This window comes from Cebus imitator, unplaced genomic scaffold, assembly GCF_001604975.1.
Source record: "Cebus imitator isolate Cc_AM_T3 unplaced genomic scaffold, Cebus_imitator-1.0 Scaffold62, whole genome shotgun sequence".
NCBI lineage: Eukaryota > Metazoa > Chordata > Mammalia > Primates > Cebidae > Cebus > Cebus imitator.
Genome location: NW_016107377.1, coordinates 2,265,085 through 2,281,408, shown reverse-complemented (window position 1 = coordinate 2,281,408; position 16,324 = coordinate 2,265,085). Strand labels below are relative to the sequence as shown.

Sequence of the window (16,324 nt, the reverse complement as noted above, 5' to 3'; positions counted from 1 at the left end):
AGCCAAGATTGGGACACTGTACTTCATCCTGATGACAGAGCGAGATTTTGTCTCAAAAAAAAAAAAACAAAAAAACTGATAAGTCTACAATATTTATAGTATAAGCATGTGACCTCAACCACCGACCAAAATGTCAGGTAACTCTACGGTATCTTTTATATTGTACTCTAATTCTTCGATGTTTGAGTTCCAGCTGTAAAATAATGAGACTCATTTCCCTGTGATATAACTTGTAAGCTCAGTCTCATTACCTTTCATTTTAGCTTTTCTTCAAGTAGATGGATTAATCCATAAAGTTAGAAAGCAGCATCTGATCTGTCTTTCTATATCTAGAAGCATGTTGTACAGTGTTGAGCAAAATCAAGACTTTTTTTTTTTAGATATTTTCACTCTATCACCCAGGCTGGAGTGCAGTGGCATGATTTCGTCTCACTGCAACCTCTGCCTCCCAGTTTTAAGCGATTCTCCTGTCTCAGCCTCTCAAGTAGCTGGGGTTACAGGCATGCGCCACCATGCCCAGCTATTTTTTGTATTTTTGGTAGAGATGGGTTTTCCCTATGTTGGCCAGGCTGGTCTCGAACCCCTGATCTCAAGCAATCCACCCACCTTGGCCTCCCAAAGTGCTGGTATTATAGGCATGAGCCACCGTGCTCGGCCCAGAATCAAGACTTGAATGAAACAAAGATGCGATTTGTGCCGGATTTGACAGTACCACAATGGCACTACTATTCACTGTCACCTGTATTTTGACCTGTTTGCTGGGGCTTAGGAACTTGCAAAACTAATGAAGGTTCATCTTTTTAAAAATAGTCTATTAGGCAAAGAATAGCTAGAGAATTGGGTTTTGCTCTCCTAGTCACGAAGGGCATGGATCCTTTGCTACTTACCGATGTGTCTGTGTCTTAGTGAACCAAACAGGCAAGTGATCTGACAGGAATGTCTTTTCAGTGTTTGACTAACTCTCTTTCTATTGTTAATACTTCCACAGCTCTTTTTGTCTTTCTAAACCCTAACCCAGATAAACACAATGTATTTTTTACACACTCTTCCACATGACTTCCTGGAAAGAATGAAAAAAACTACTAGTTATTGAGCACCTATCATGTGCTAGGCACTAGGAGAGATTCCTTTGTATGCATTAATTTATTAAATTTTCAGGGCAGCTTTGCCAGCTTCTGTATGTTGCCATACAGAAGCTCAGAGGACTAAGTAACTTACTCAGGTCATACAGCTAAAAGATGATGTAATAAGCAATGCCCTGTTTTGTTTTTATAGATATATTTAATTCTCATTACTCTTGGGTTTGTGTCTAGGCTGATCTCACTAGTAGAAACCACTAGTGATGTTGCCATACAGATGCCCTGAGGGCTAAGTAACTTATTTATGTCATACAGCTAGTAAATGTGACTAAAAGATGATATAATAAGCAATGCCCGGTTTTACTCTTAGAGATATATTTTATTCTCATTACTTTTGGGATTTGTGTCTAGGCCGATCCACTAGTATAAAGCCACTTCTGTCTGCATCTACTGTGGACAACAAAGACGTGCCTACCTCATAGCACACAGTGTGTCACTCCTTTTATAGTATCTATCATACCCTGCTTTATCTTTGTGTTTAGATACTCTCTGATTTTTAAGCTCCTGCAGGTCAGAAAGTGTTTTTCCTTTTTCATCTTTGTAACCACTGAAATAACTACTTAGCATGTTTTGTTACATTCAGTGTTCTTAATTATATAGGTCCATGAATTAAGTCAAATGTGCTTTTCATTTTCCAATGGAAATCTGTATATGTCTGGCAACCATGACACAGTGGAGTGGTTCAGGAAGACCGTTCTCAAGTGTAAGGCTCTAATTGGGACTGCTGCACTGACCACCTGCTTCCAGCACTCCAGAGAATGACGCTTCTAGTCATTAGACCATGGCTTTGGGACCATCAGCTGGTTTTCTCCCTTACTCTCTCTCATTGGGTGTGAAAGGATTCAGAGTATGTCATCCCCCAATATATCACTCTGGCATAAGGATTATTTTGAGGTAAAGGTGATTGAGAAGAAGCAGACACAGGGTGAGCTGTCTGCCATTCCCCATGTGCCTGAAAGTCAAACATAAATTCCTCTTGTGAAGGTGCCTCCCCACCCACTTTCCATACCAGGAAAGGGATAGCAACTTTATACCTGGAGATGAGATGGCACCAAGAAAGAGTCTATACAAACAAACCTTGTTAACTAGTCTTTATCTGTCATTAATTTCCCCATATATTTACCTTCCTACAATTTGTCACCCTACAAGCTAAAAGTCCTTTTCCTTTGTCTTGTCACTTCTCTACAGAATTATTGTTTCTTCCTAACATGCTAATAAACCCCAAGTCCCAAATTTTTGTCTTTTTGAAATAGGGCCTCGCTTGGTCATGTAGGCTGGAGTGCAGTGACACAATAGTGGCTCACTGCAGCCTCAGCCTTTCAGGCTCAGGTGATCCTCCCACGTCAGCCTCCTGGATAGCTGAGACTACAGCTGTGTGCCACCATGCCTAATTATTATTCTTATTGTAGAGACGAGGTTTTGCTATATTGCTCTGGCTGATCTGAACTCCTAGGCTCAAGCCATTTGCCTGCCTTGGCTTCCCAAAGTGCTGGGATTATACGTGTGAGCTCCGGCGCTTGGCCTCAGCCCCAAGTTCTAATCACTCCTTTGAGTTAGTCACTACTGAGTTTCTCCCATGTGTATGCACACTGCATGTGTTAATAAAGTTCTGTTTATGTTTCTCTTGCTAACCTCTGTTTTCTCAGACTTATTTGCAGGGCCCCAGTCAGAGAACCTAGTAGGATAGAGGGAATAAGTTTTTCTCCTCTATAGGGGATTCATCTAAAAGAAATGAGAGAAATCATGTATTATTAACTGGCTAAATCAGAGGAGTTTCTTTTCTGTTATTCCGTTTTATGGACTACTTTATAACTCAAAAAATTTTTTCTGTACAGTGTTCTGTTGGGTGCGTGCCTATAATCCCAGGTACTTGGTAGGCTGAGGTAGGAGATCCCTTGAGCTCAAGAGTTCAAGATCAGTCTGGGCAACATAGCAAGACCTCATTTCAAAGGAAGAGTGTTCTAGTGATTGTTCTGTGATTTATTACTGAATCTCAACAACAATAAAAAAAATTATTTGGAATTTGAGGAGGAAGAGGAGTAAAAGCTCACTGAAATAAGTGACTCTTTTAGGGCTTCAAAAATCCCTGGAATCTTTTTTCATTTCACCAAGTAGTGTTCTAGAAGAATCATTTTACTTGATATTGATGAACATCCTATTTTGAAAGAATAACCTGAAAATAGGACTAGGGCAGAAATGATGGAAATTTTGAATGCAAAGATTTTTGAGGGGAAGAATAAAGGAAGCACGAAGGATTTTTGATGGGGAAACTGAAATACATGACCACTTGCAGTGCTTTGTACACAGCATTTTGTTAAATGTACCTAAATGTTTTCAGTGGAACTGGTTTGCTCATTAAGATATTGTTTTAATTATTACATTTAATACATAGTATGTATAGTTTTAATTTCTTTTTGTGAGCATCAGAGCCAAACCATACAGTTCCAAAATCATTTGATTAATTTTTACTGGAATCTTTTTGGGCAAATTCTGTTTCTGGTTTACGTAAGAAGAAATGTTTCTGCTAGTATTTTTTGAGACCAAGTTAGTTGAATGGAAACATCTTCCCTACCCTTTAAAAAGTCAACCAGAAAAGAACCCTATAAGCCTAGAAGTCACTGAATTCTTCATTCACATTTAAGAGCAATTCAGAATATTTCCTTGTTCTTAAATGTGAAATGTCTATGGCAGTGCTGTACATAGCAGTAGCACAGTCCTATCAAACAAAATTTAATGCTGAATACTAGTATGTACACAAGGTTAAAATGGAGCTGAGGGGTGTGTGTGTGGAGGGTGTGTGTTTGTGTGGAGGGTGTATATGTGTGTCTGATGTGTGTGTATGTATAGTGTATATGGTATTGGGTGTGTGTGTGTGGTGTGTGGGATGTGTGTGTAGGGTGTGGTGTGTGGGTGTGTGTGTATGTGGAGTATGTGTGTGTGTGGTGTGTACTCGGGGTGTGGGTGTGTAGGGGGGTATGGGGAATGTGTGTGTGGGGTGTGGGGAGGTGTGAGGGGCTCTTTGTGTGTGGGTGCGTGGTGTATTCATGGGGGTGTGGTGTGGATGTGTGTGTGTGGATGTGTGTATGTCGTGTGTAGTGGGGGTGTGGGTGTGTAGGGAGGTATGGGGAATGTATGTGGGGGGTGTGGGGAGGTGTGAGGGGCTCTGTGTATGGGTTTGTGGTATGTTTGTGGGGGTGTGGTGTGCGTGTGTGTGTGTGGATGTTTGTGTGTGGTGTGTGTTTAGGGGTAGAGTAGGAAAGGCCCAAAACCTCTTCCCTCTTATGGTCTCTCTCTTCCAGCTGAACCTATCCCCATTCTAGGCAGCACTTCAAACATTTACTCCAAAACTTCAGGGACCTGAAATTTATTTGTATGTATGTAATCTATGCTCATTATCATTTTACATTAAAATCTTGACTTTGTATAGTTTTTTATTTTTGTTTTTAGAGACGAGTTCCACTATGTTGCACAGGCTGGAGTTTAGTGGCTGTTCACAGGCAGGAATGTAGCACACTACAGCCTGGAACTCCTGAGCTCAAAGGATCGTCCCACCTCAGCCGCCTAAGTAGCTGGGATTACACACACATGCTACTGTGCCTAGCTCTACTTTATATAGTTTATTAAAAAATCATCTTTGGAAGAAATAAAGGGCTTGACAACAGCGTATAAATATTTCATTTAAAATAACTTGTTAAATAATATTTTAAATGTTAAATTTTTTAAAAGGTTTGTTTTTCTGAGATTTTGGAAAACAAAGCAAATAATATATTGTTAAAGGAGGCAGAATTTCCCTTTCTATTTCTTTAAGCTCATTTTCTTTTTTTTTTTTTTTAAGTTCATTTTCTAATTAATCTATTTCTTTAGGCCTGCAAACATACATCAATAAATATGTTTCTATTTGGTTATTTGTAGATCTGTAACTCTTGTCAGAGTGGAAAACTAAGACTCACAAAATACATACTCTGGCTCTCTTAGCCCTGTTTCTGTTTGTACCGTACTATAATTCGTATGGAGAAACTGGCCTGGTACTTAAGAGACCAGCTACAGAACTGCAGAATGTAGATGCTGAATATGGATTAGTTAATTGTTAGGATAGAGTTAAGAGACTGTCCCTACAGTGATCTTGTCATTTTGCCTTCATTTGGCTACAACTGATTATTCATATCAAATAATATAACACATTAGCATTAAGATTGTAAAATTTTGAACTATGGGTAATTTTTATATTATTACTGGGGAAGGATTAATTTGACCAGAGATTATCAGAACAATGTTTTCAACTATTAGCTGAGTGTTTATCAAGGTCTCTGGCACACAAAAGTTATTTTTGCTTTGACAATCTCAACTTTAATAGTTCTTTAAATGTATACTCTTAATATTATGTTGTAGGTTTTATGACTTATCATATTGCATGTTTATAAAAATCTTTCTTTTAATTGTGGCCAGCCTTCCCAGCATCCTGAAATACTTCTTGTATTTGCGTTGCAAAAAGTCATTATTATTGCCTAAACACTTCAACTTGAGGGTGTGTCATTTCTTGGATGCTTGGTCTTTGACCCTTCTGTTCATACTCTATCATTTTACCCTAATACCTCTCTTCTGTAGCAGTTTCAGTCATCCAGTAAGGATGGGAACATCCCATTTTAAATATAAGTATAAGATCTGTTCTTGTTGTTAGAAAGCAAGAGTGAATAAAGGTCAGCCTTTCAGATAACTGGCTGTCTGATTTTTTTTTCTGTGAGCATCACATGTTAGGAAAAGCTAGTTCATCTCTCTGTGGCTTTAGTATTCAACAGCATAAGCTGTCAGACTAACACTGATTGAAGGTAGACTGGGAGGGGGAAGCGCATCTGTCCAATGGCTCGCCATTGGCTTCTTATTACAGCATTCTCCCCTGAGACACACTCTGCATGCTCATTCACCTACCTCCTCCTCTTCCCTCCCCTTCCTTTCCTACCCCTTCATTACAGATTCACAGCGAGAGGCAGCAGCAGCAGCAGTAGCAGCAGCAGCAGCAACAACAGCGCTGCTTGTCACGAATCGAGGATTGCAATGAGCTCATCCTTTTCTCCTTGCAGCTTCACAACTGCCCTGGCTTCCTGGCTACTGCTGCTGCTGTCTTCTCACACACAGACACACACACACCCTTTCTCGCACACACAGACACACACTCACACATTCTCACATGCTAGACCCTTCTAAGCAGCTTGTCCGTTTTTACACATGTATCTGAACTCTTCTGCATCACTCTTGGCCATTTTCTCGCATTCGATTGCTTCTGCCGTTTTTTATTTAGATCAGTACTTGATTTCATTTTCATTTTCCAGCCTACTTTGGGGTTCTCGCAGTGGATAATTTAGCCAAAATGTTTTTCTTGTGGAGACATTAGCTGACAATTCCCACCACAGACTGGCTTGTACGTCCTCCCAGGGAGACCTAAACCTGGCTCCCCTCCCACCGCAGTTCTTAAAATTGTGGATAAGAGATCCATCTTTCTCATTCTGGATACCTACTTAGTGCTCATGGAAGAAGGGGTGCCCTGCCCAGCCCCAGCTGCTAAGCTCACACCTTCTGTCAAAAAGTCCCAGGACATGCACGACGAGAGGAGCAAGCTGGTGAATGAGTATGCGTGTCGAGTGCTGGAACTTCTGGGGATGGGGCATCGTCTGTTTGTGCCTCGGCTTCTGGCGGTGAGACTGTTTTTCATTGAACTTCATTTGTAGGGAATCTGCTGTCCTCTGTGAAAATTCTTGTGTCTCTGAAAGAGGCTTGTGGTCTCTGGTTTTCTTCTCCTTCTCCCCATTCTGCCGAGAAGGAAGTGCTGAGTGGCCACTGCTGTGCAGCTCATTTGGAGCCTAGTCCACGCCACTCCTTAATTGGTTAGAGGAGATCATGGCTCTTTTCTCAGAGCCCAGGGTCACATTAGTGGCATTATCTCTGTGGCAGCAAAAAAATGGTTTTCTGACTGGCTGGGCTCAGCAATAAAGCAGAATACCCAAGTGTTTGATGGAGGCATTCTGTTATTTGTATCTCCAAAGGGTTAAATTTTACAACAGACATAGCAACTTACCTAGACTGCGTGTGATTTGCTCTCTAACCTCCCCATTTGATTGCCAATTTGATTGTTGTTTTGTTTTGGTTTTTGATAGAGAATTTTACCACGCAAAAAATACTTTGGTAGGAAATTATAGGTTTCTCTCCTACAATGATTGAACTGTGTGTCTGTGAAACAGCTTAAAGCGGCTGGCTTCTGTGCTGTAAATCTGGGAAGTCTGACTTGCTTGTTATTTGATTTCCTGAATAAAAAAGAAATCACCCTTCCTCATTTCCTACCAAGGGTTAAAATTAAATACCCACAATCGCTGTTGCAGGCTTGAGAACTATACCTAGCAACTATTCTGTAAGGTAATTGGTTTACAGTAGTCCTATACCATTATGTGGTAATGGAATAAGAATAATTTAGCCTTGACTATTTTATAGAATGGAGTTTAATACCATTTTAGACTGTTACCTCATTATGGTTCTCCCTATTCAAGTCTTTTCAGTACAATATTTATGTGACTGAATTTAACTCTTTTCTCTCACAGAGCTCCCTTCACTATAGTTCATCTCTATACTTATCTTTACAATTACTGGACCAGTCTTCATGTATGCATTTACATGCAAATATAATCTCTTCTGTGCAGTCATAACAGACATGTTAGGTAGCCATGTACATAAGAAATTTCCCATCCTAAGGAAAGTCTATTCGCCGTTGCAAAACAAAGTTTGATGCAGTGACTAACATACAATTATAGGGGGATTATTTTTGAGAAATATAGTTCCTTTGTCATTTAAAGAAGAAATAAAAAGAGCTGAAAACAGGTTTTTTAATGTCCAGGTGAGGTCATTGTTTCCCTGAACACCATCTTTTTCTTAATAAAGGAGAAAACTAAGGATTTATGATTCTATTAGGAGTTTTTTTTGTCTTTTTTAAGTGAAATAAGAAGGATTTTATTTCAGGAGTTTTGATAAATGCTAAGCTATATTTCAAAAAATTATTTACATCTCTGAAGAATCAGGCTTGGTCCAGTATATTTCTGCATCCTGAAGACTACTGAACTTTGTGACTCAAAGGCTTCCACTGGTAACTTTCCAGTAATTTGGTGCCACCTGTCTTTGGCATTTACATTTTCAGTGTTTTGAAGGAAAACATAATTAAGGAAGACGTAATTAAGAATATTTTGAATATTCAACTCCACATTAGGGATGAATTTAAACTGCCTCTAGTCTGAAAAAATTAATTAGCAATAAAATCCACAGGGAGTTAGGTTCTCATATCTGTGTGTTGCAATTGTACCAAGTCTGTTTGGTTGCCAAATTAGGCATCTCTCAGGTGGTCTTGAAACCTTACTGAGACTCTAGCAATTACAGCCTAAGCAATAATGCCACTTGTGTTATGTGTGAAAAGCATATGCTGATTTATCTGTGGTGCCATTTGGAAACCTCTGGCTTTGTTCTATACAGTTGAACTTGAAAAATTATTAGTAATACCAGAGTGCTCTACATTTTGGGAAATTACAAATTCTTTAATTAACAATATGGCTGTGAGTTGGGATCTGCTATTCAATGAGTTACTTCTCAAAGTTGAGCATGTGTACTGGGGGAAGTCGTTCAGCCGTGTGTCATTGAACTGGCTAATGATGTGGGGTCAATGACTGATCTGCACAGGGCAGTCCTAAGAGGAATCCTGCCACATGCAGTATTGCAATCTTTTCATTTCTAGTCAAGAGGAAGCACCAAAGTTGAAAATGTTTCTTTATCTTTGTAGTCATGTTTTAAACACAAATGCTTGTGGGTTAAACACATACAGGTACTTTATTTTACTTTTAAGATCCCCATAATATTTTTATTATAAAACAAGTCATTTTTTAAACAATTAAATAAATGAAGATTTACCAAGACAGTGTTGCGGATTTGGGCTCAGAGCCAAATTCATGGAACAAATTTGCCTTATTATTTATTGATCCCGGCTTCACAGAGGGTTCATCAAACTACTAGAACTCTAGGCTTCTATAACCTTCAGTTGGAAGAAGGTTACTGATTGAATAGAGGATGCACATTTGGAACTTTTGCTTATTGCCCTTCAAAGGTACACTCAGTAAAGAACAATTCCCCTTTAATAAATCAGGTACAAGCACGTCATTTTAGATATTACCACAAGGCCTAAATTCTATGGGTAGGTTCACCAAACATGTTTTTCTTTTGTGAAATTAAAATACTGAAACAGGAGATGCAGATATTCTAGACATCAGCTAAGTGGTATATCCCTTTCCTAAGCCTGTGCTTCCAAATGATTCTCAGACCTCCAGAAATTTTTAGCTGAATAAAAATTCTGTTAGATACCAAAACTAAAGGAAAAACAAGCCATTTAGGGTAAAAATAGTGACGATAAGAAAGAAAATCACATTTAGAATTTTTTTTTCAAATAGTTCCCTAAAAGAATCAAACCTAGCATCTGCTGCTTATTAGAGGCCCTTAAAGAAATATTTACCATCCAAGAATTGTGAGAAGTTTGGAATAGAAACATCTGGAGCTAACACTCAAACAGTGGAATTATTTCCACCCACCCTGCCTCTTTCAAAAAAAAAATAATAATAATCAGGGTAGGCGTGAGCCACCACAGATTGGGATTCCAGCACATTGGGAGACTGAGGCAGGTGGATCACCTGAGGTCAGGAGTTCAAGACCAGACTGGCCAACATGGTAAAAACCCATCTCTACTAAAAATTAGCCATGCGTGGTAGCAGGTGCCTGTAGCCCCAGCTACTCTGGGAGGCCGAGGCAGGAGAATCACTTGAACCCAGGAGGCAGAAGTTGCAATAAGTCAAGACGTACTACTGCACTCCAGCCTGGGTGACAGAACGAGATTCTGTCTCAAAAAAGAAAAAAACAACAACAACAAAAAACCACCTTAAAATGTGATACTCTTGCACTGAATTTTTCAGTGGGAAAAACACATTCAAAACAGTATTAGCAGTGTGGCCAGAGTCCATACTCTGTAAATGTGTGATATTTGGAGAAGGAGGAGAAACTGACTTTGCCCATGTTCAAAATCTCCCCTTTCGCCGGGCGCGGTGGCTCACGCCTGTAATCCCAGCACTTTGGGAGGCCGAGGCGGGTGGATCACGAGGTCAAGAGATCGAGACCATCCTGGTCAACATGGTGAAACCCCGTCTCTACTAAAAATAGAAAAAATCAGCTGGGCATGGTAGCACATGCCTGTAATCCCAGCTACTCAGGAGGCTGAGGCAGGAGAATTGCCTGAACCCAGGAGGTGGAGGTTGCGGTGAGCCGAGATCGCGCCATTGCACTCCAGCCTGGGCAACAAGAGCGAAACTCCGTCTCAAAAAAAAAAAAAAAAACTCCCCTTTCCCACTCCCCCCGCCTATATATATATACATTTTTTTTTTTGAGGCAGGGTCTCAGACACCCAGACTGGAGTGCAGTGGTATGACTTTGGCTCATTGCAACCTCTGCCTCCCAGGTTCAAGCAATCCTCCCACCTCAGCCTCCTAAGTAGCTGGGACTACAGGTGCCCACCACCATGCCTAGCTAATTTTTGTATTTTTTATATGGATGAGGTTTCACCACGTTGCCAAGGCTGGTCTCAAACTCCTGAACTCAAGCAATCTCTCCAGCTTGGCCTTCCAAAGTGTTGGGATTATAGGTGTGAGCTACTGTGCCCAGCCTCCTCTGGAGTTTTAATTTTTGCTGCTATATGACATAAGAATTTATCAGATCATTTTATATTAAAATTAATGTTAGCTAGAGTTTGAATACAGCTACTTATTTTCCACAGTAAATCGAAGGAGAGTTGATTATACATAGGCAAATGATTTAGCTGTCCCTTTTAGTAGCCATTTTAAGGTTTCATTTTGATCAAATTTCTTATGCTGATAAATTGCATCCTAACCTTGTTTGTTTTTGAATTTGTAGACTTTCTTAAAACATTGATTTTAAGGAAAGATGAAAGAGCAGAGGAGAATATGTCTTCCCTTTTTTACCTCTGTTAACAGCTGCAAGGATTGCTCATTAAAGAGAGATTACAACTTATAACAGAATTCAAAAACCCAAATTCATAAGTTACTATGTATACTTCTGATACCCCCAACAAATCTAAAATCAATTTTTACATCAAAATAAGTCCTAGATCTACTCCATAATTTCCATTCTATACATCTTGACTTTTGAATACCGGATATGCTTGAAGTGGAGCCTTAATAAATTCATGGAACAAATTTGTGTCAGTATCTATTATGTGCCGGGCAATTTGCTTAATTCATATTACTGGGGTAAGTGCGAAGGATACTTATATTGACATCCTACTTACCTTTCCCTCTGGATATTTCTTCCTACCTACTTGAAAGGAAAAAGAAGTAGGACTTGTTTAAATGACTTTTTACTTTTATCTTTTCGTATAATTCTATTCAAATGAAGAAAAAGTAATGTCACTTTTGAAATGTAATTGGTAAACATAGTTCATATTATTATTTAAAAGGATTTGTCAAAAAGCTCAGTGAGCAAAAGATGGTTGTTTAGGAGAGCCAATAACTTCAAAAAGATATCCCTTATTAGTTCTTATTTTATTTATTTATTTTTTCGGAGGGAGACAAAGTCTCACTCTGTTGCCCAGGCTGGAGTGCAGCAGTGTGATCTCGGCTTACTGCAGCCTCCGCCTTCTGGGTTCAGGCACTTCTCCTGCCTCAGCCTCCCAAGTAGCTGGGACTACAGACATGTACCACCACACCCAGCTAATTCTTGTATTCTAGTAGAAACAGGGTTTCACTATGTTGGTCAGGCTAGTCTCGAATTCCTGACCGCAAGTGATCTACCTGCCTTGCCTTCTCAACGTGCTGGGATTATAAGTGTGAACCACCATGCCTGGCCTATTAGTTCTTGTTTAAAAGCTGGTAGAGTTATTTTCTTTATTTTCCAGGGAAAGAAAACGTGCCTTTGCTTATTCCAATTGTCTAAATCCTATCCATATTATCTTCTAGCTAACATTACTTAACTAATGTTGGGAAAGGAGTTGCATTTTCATTATTTTACTCTTCCCTCACTACTGTCCTGAAAGCAATATAGAAAAGCTCTAAGAATTTCCCAGTTGAGGCTGATCATGCCTGTAATCCCAGCACTCTGAGAGGCCAAGACGGGCGGATCACCTGAGGTCTGGAGTTCAAGACCAGCCTGACCAACATGGTGAAACCCTGTCTTTAAAATTTAAAAAAAAAATAAATAAATAAAAGAAAAAAGAATTTCCCAGTTGAAGAACACAGCCTTTCTAGTTTAAATTAGTTTTTCTAGCCCGATGGGATTTTATACAGTGAGCACAGATGTATAATTATAAACCGGAAGCCAGTACAACCTATTTTGGATACTTGGTTTGGTTTTCAAAGTGTTAGTCTGCCTTTTAGGAGTACATTTTTAAAGCACAGGTCTTATCATCACAAGATCATGTGTTAAGCCTCTTCATTGTCAGGGTAAGGGTTTAGAATTCATACAATTATAAACTTAATTATAAGCACTAATTATCTACATAGCCAGCTCATTAATAATCAGTGAGGATGCAGGAGTGGTAGCTCAGTCCTGTAATCTTAGCTACTAGGGAGCCTGAGGCAGGAGAATGGCTTGAGGCCAGGAGTTAAAAACCAGTCTGGGCAACATAGCAAGACCCCATCTCTAAAACAAATTTGCCATGTGGTGGTGCATGCCTGTAGTCCATGCTACTAGGAAGGCTAAGGCAAGAGGATTGCTTAAGCCCAGGGGTGTGAGGCTCTAGTGAGCTATGATTATGCTTCTGCACTCCGGCCTGGGTGACAGAGCAAGACCTTGTGTCTAAAAAAGTAACAATAGGCCGGGCGCAGTGGCTCACGCCTGTAATCCAAGCACTTTGGAGGCCAAGGCGAGCGGATCACCTGAGGTCGGGAATTCAAGACCAGCCTGACCAACATGGTGAAAACCTGTCTTTAAATAAATAAATAAATAAATAAAAAGAGCTCCTTCCGCCTTGTCCTTCAAAGTGCTGGGATTACAGGCTTGAGTCACGGCATCCAGCCTAATTTTTTTATAAAATAAAAAGAAAGTAAAAAATTATTTAAAAAAAAGTAACGACAATAATAACAATAACTGGTAGTAGTAGTACTAGGATGGTGAGAACTGATCCTGGAGCCCCGGTTGGAGCCATGTTTTATTTTCATAAACAGCACTGCTACTTCTATTTTAGACTAATAACATTACATTAGTGCTTGGCATTCATAAAGCTTATTTATTTATTTATTTATTTAGAGACAGGGTCTCACTCTGTCGCCCAGGCTGGAGTGCAGCGATGCAGTATCAACTCACTATAACCTCTGCGTCCTAGGTTCAAGCAATCCTCCTGCCTCAGCCTCCAGAGTAGCTGGAACTACAGGCATGTGCCACTACACCTGGCTAATTTTTTGTATTTTTAGTAGACACAGGTTTCACCATGTTGGCCAGGCTGGTCTCGAACTCCTAGCCTCAAGTGATCTACCCGCCTTGGCCTCCCAAAGAGCTGGGATTACAAGCGGGAACCCACCTTGCCCAGCCCAAAAAAGTATTCTTAAAAAAATAAACAACAAAAAAAAAAACTTTTGATAAGTTCTTAGTGAAACATCCAAATCTTTGCATAACAAGAAATGTCTCTATGTTGATTGTAGAGGGAAAAACCTCTTAGATACAGTTGTCAGAAAAAGGAGAGTTATCTCTCTAAACTTATAATCTGCTTATGGCATTACAAAGGCATTTGAGGTGATACTTAATGATTATGGAAGTCTCTTGAAGATAGAAAGTTGGAGGAAAAACCCACCAGAATCAAAGTAGGACTAACTATAGGTTGTCTTATAGAATACTGGCAAGCACGATTTTTATTTGTGTGTTTTTTGCTTACTGGCATTTTTGTTTTCCTTCACAATGAAACTAGCTGTATTGCAGCCCATAGAGTATAAGTTCTTCCAATTTAGACTGCCCATTTTATGGAATTAAAAATGTCAGTGGGTCCAGGCACAGTGGTTCACATCTGTAATTCTAACACTTTGGGAGGCCTGGGTGGGAGGACTGCTTAAGGCCAAGAGTTTGAGACCAGCTGTGCAACATAGTGAGACCCCCATCTCTACCAAAAAAAAAAAAAAAAGTAAAACATAGCTGGCATGGTGGCACACACATGTAGTCCTAGCTACTCAGGAGTCTAAGGTGGGAGGGTCTCTTGAGCCGAGGAGTTCCAGGCTGCAGTGAGCTATGATGTCACCAACACACTTCAGCCCTGGTCAACAAATTAAGGCCCTGTCTCAGAAAAAAAAAAGTCAATGAGAACAAGGTACTGCTTTTACCACTAAGATACCTACTTTTGAGCATATTTGAACAACACAGAGATACACTATCACCCCTTATATTTCTTTTGGAGTTCAAAACATGCATTCATATGCCTTAAATTATTTCATTCTCAGATACTTGGTTTTTTTGTTGTTGTTTTTGTTTTGTTTTGAGACAGAGTTTCACTCTTGTTACCGTGGCTGAAATGCAGTGACACAATCTTGGCTCACTGCAACCTCCACATCTTGGGTTCAAGTGATTCTCCTGCCTTAACCTCCCAAGTAGCTGGGATTACAGGCATGCACCACCATGCCTGACTAATTTTTAGAAATATTTTTAGTAGAAACGGAGTTCCACCATGTTGGTCAGGCTGGTCCTGATCCCCTGACCTCAAGTGATCCACCTTCCTCAGCCTCCCAAAGGGCTGGGATTAAAGATGTGAGCCACCATGCCTGGCCTCATTCTCAAATACTTGTGACTGAAGATATTCCCGTTTGTAAAATAGGAAAACTTATGTAGCACTACGAGTTTGCCAAAGTTGAAATTAAAATGAATTTATTCTGTCCTTTGCAATCTTGAGTACCTTTAATGTGTCAAGTACTTCAGAGGCCAAGGTTAAAGAATTGAGTAAGATGCAGTTTTCACACCTTAGTATACTTGAGCCTCCCTACCCAATAGTTGCCAGTTCTCTCTTCTTGAGCTTAACGCAGCTGGGAAAGCCATGTGATTTGCAGCAATATCTATACCAACAGTGTCTAGGAAAGGACAGTCACAGGGAACTCGGGCTTCTGGTTTCCAGAGATTCAACCTGACTTGGCCTTCAGCCCCACCCTGGTGGGAACTCCATTGCTGGACCCTCCCTGAGACTATCTCCCTCTCCCAAGCAGCCTCTCTGCCTGCATGGCCATCCTTGCCTGACCAGAGATCCAGTGTGTAAGAATGTAGGAGTCCTCATTCTAGATCCCAATCTATCTGCTTTTGTATGTGCTAAAATGCTGGATTTGAAATTAGGTCTTGGCAATATTAGAAAATTAGGTAACTGTGCTACTGGCTTCAGGGAAGAGATTGCCCATCACCATTTTGGGGCCTCTGTTTCCAGGTAAATAGAGGTTAATTGTACTGAAAATAGAAGAGGTGCCTTCAGAGGACTTTCAGTAGTGAAGAAAGGGTTAATCCTGTTTCTCTACAAACCTTGGAAACAGTTTGTCTGGAATTGTCCAAACCATTACCACAGAGCTAATCATCAGAACTGGTATTACATGCGAAAAAGGAAGTCTAGAGATGTGTGGTAAGTTTGCTAGAATTGGTGGCTGGATGCTTTCCCCCATAATTCAGCAGTTGATATTTTAGTTAGAGAGGCTCTCTTTCACACTGAAGTTGTTTCCAGTAACTGCCTTTTCCAACTAAGTTAAGATGAGTTGAGAGCATGCTAAGCATTATCTCCACCACCTATTGCCATCACATCTATATATTTATGAGGAAAGAGAAATCTGAGATGTACTGCAGTTTTTTGTTTTTTATTACCGTTGTTAGCCTAGCTCTATTTTTTGATTACTAATTTGTGGACGCTGGTAAAGCTGCCTGTTATGAATATGTTCTTTTCTTTCACATTTCTGTTTAAAGGGCAGGGGAGAAGGGTAGCAAAAGAGAGATGAAAGTAGATTTCATTCATTTATTCTGTTAAAAATTTTAATTGAGGGCCGGGCGCGGTGGCTCAAGCCTGTAATCCCAGCACTTTGGGAGGCCGAGGCAGGTGGATCACGAGGTCAAGAGATCGAGACCATCCTGGTCAACATGGTGAAACCCCGTCTCTA

The 16,324-nt window shown here is 40.1% G+C and overlaps 1 protein-coding gene across 5 annotated transcripts in view; it reads left to right on the top strand.

Annotated features, from left to right (window-relative positions):
- The window catches only part of RABGAP1L (RAB GTPase activating protein 1 like), a 741,733-nt gene that overhangs the window by 550,208 nt on the left and 175,201 nt on the right, over positions 1 to 16,324 (top strand). The window contains exons 1-2 of one of the 5 annotated variants that reach the window (XM_037739060.1): positions 848 to 855; positions 9,212 to 9,214. The exons of 3 other annotated variants lie outside the window; for them this stretch is intronic. Coding sequence is in view for 1 of the 2 variants with exons in the window: in XM_017529901.2 (XP_017385390.1) it covers positions 6,662 to 6,829 (168 nt within the window). In the remaining variant the exon portion in view is untranslated. Of the gene's footprint in view, positions 1 to 847; positions 856 to 6,085; positions 6,830 to 9,211; positions 9,215 to 16,324 lie in introns of those variants that run through there. One more of the 5 variants, XM_017529901.2, reaches the window with a different exon arrangement.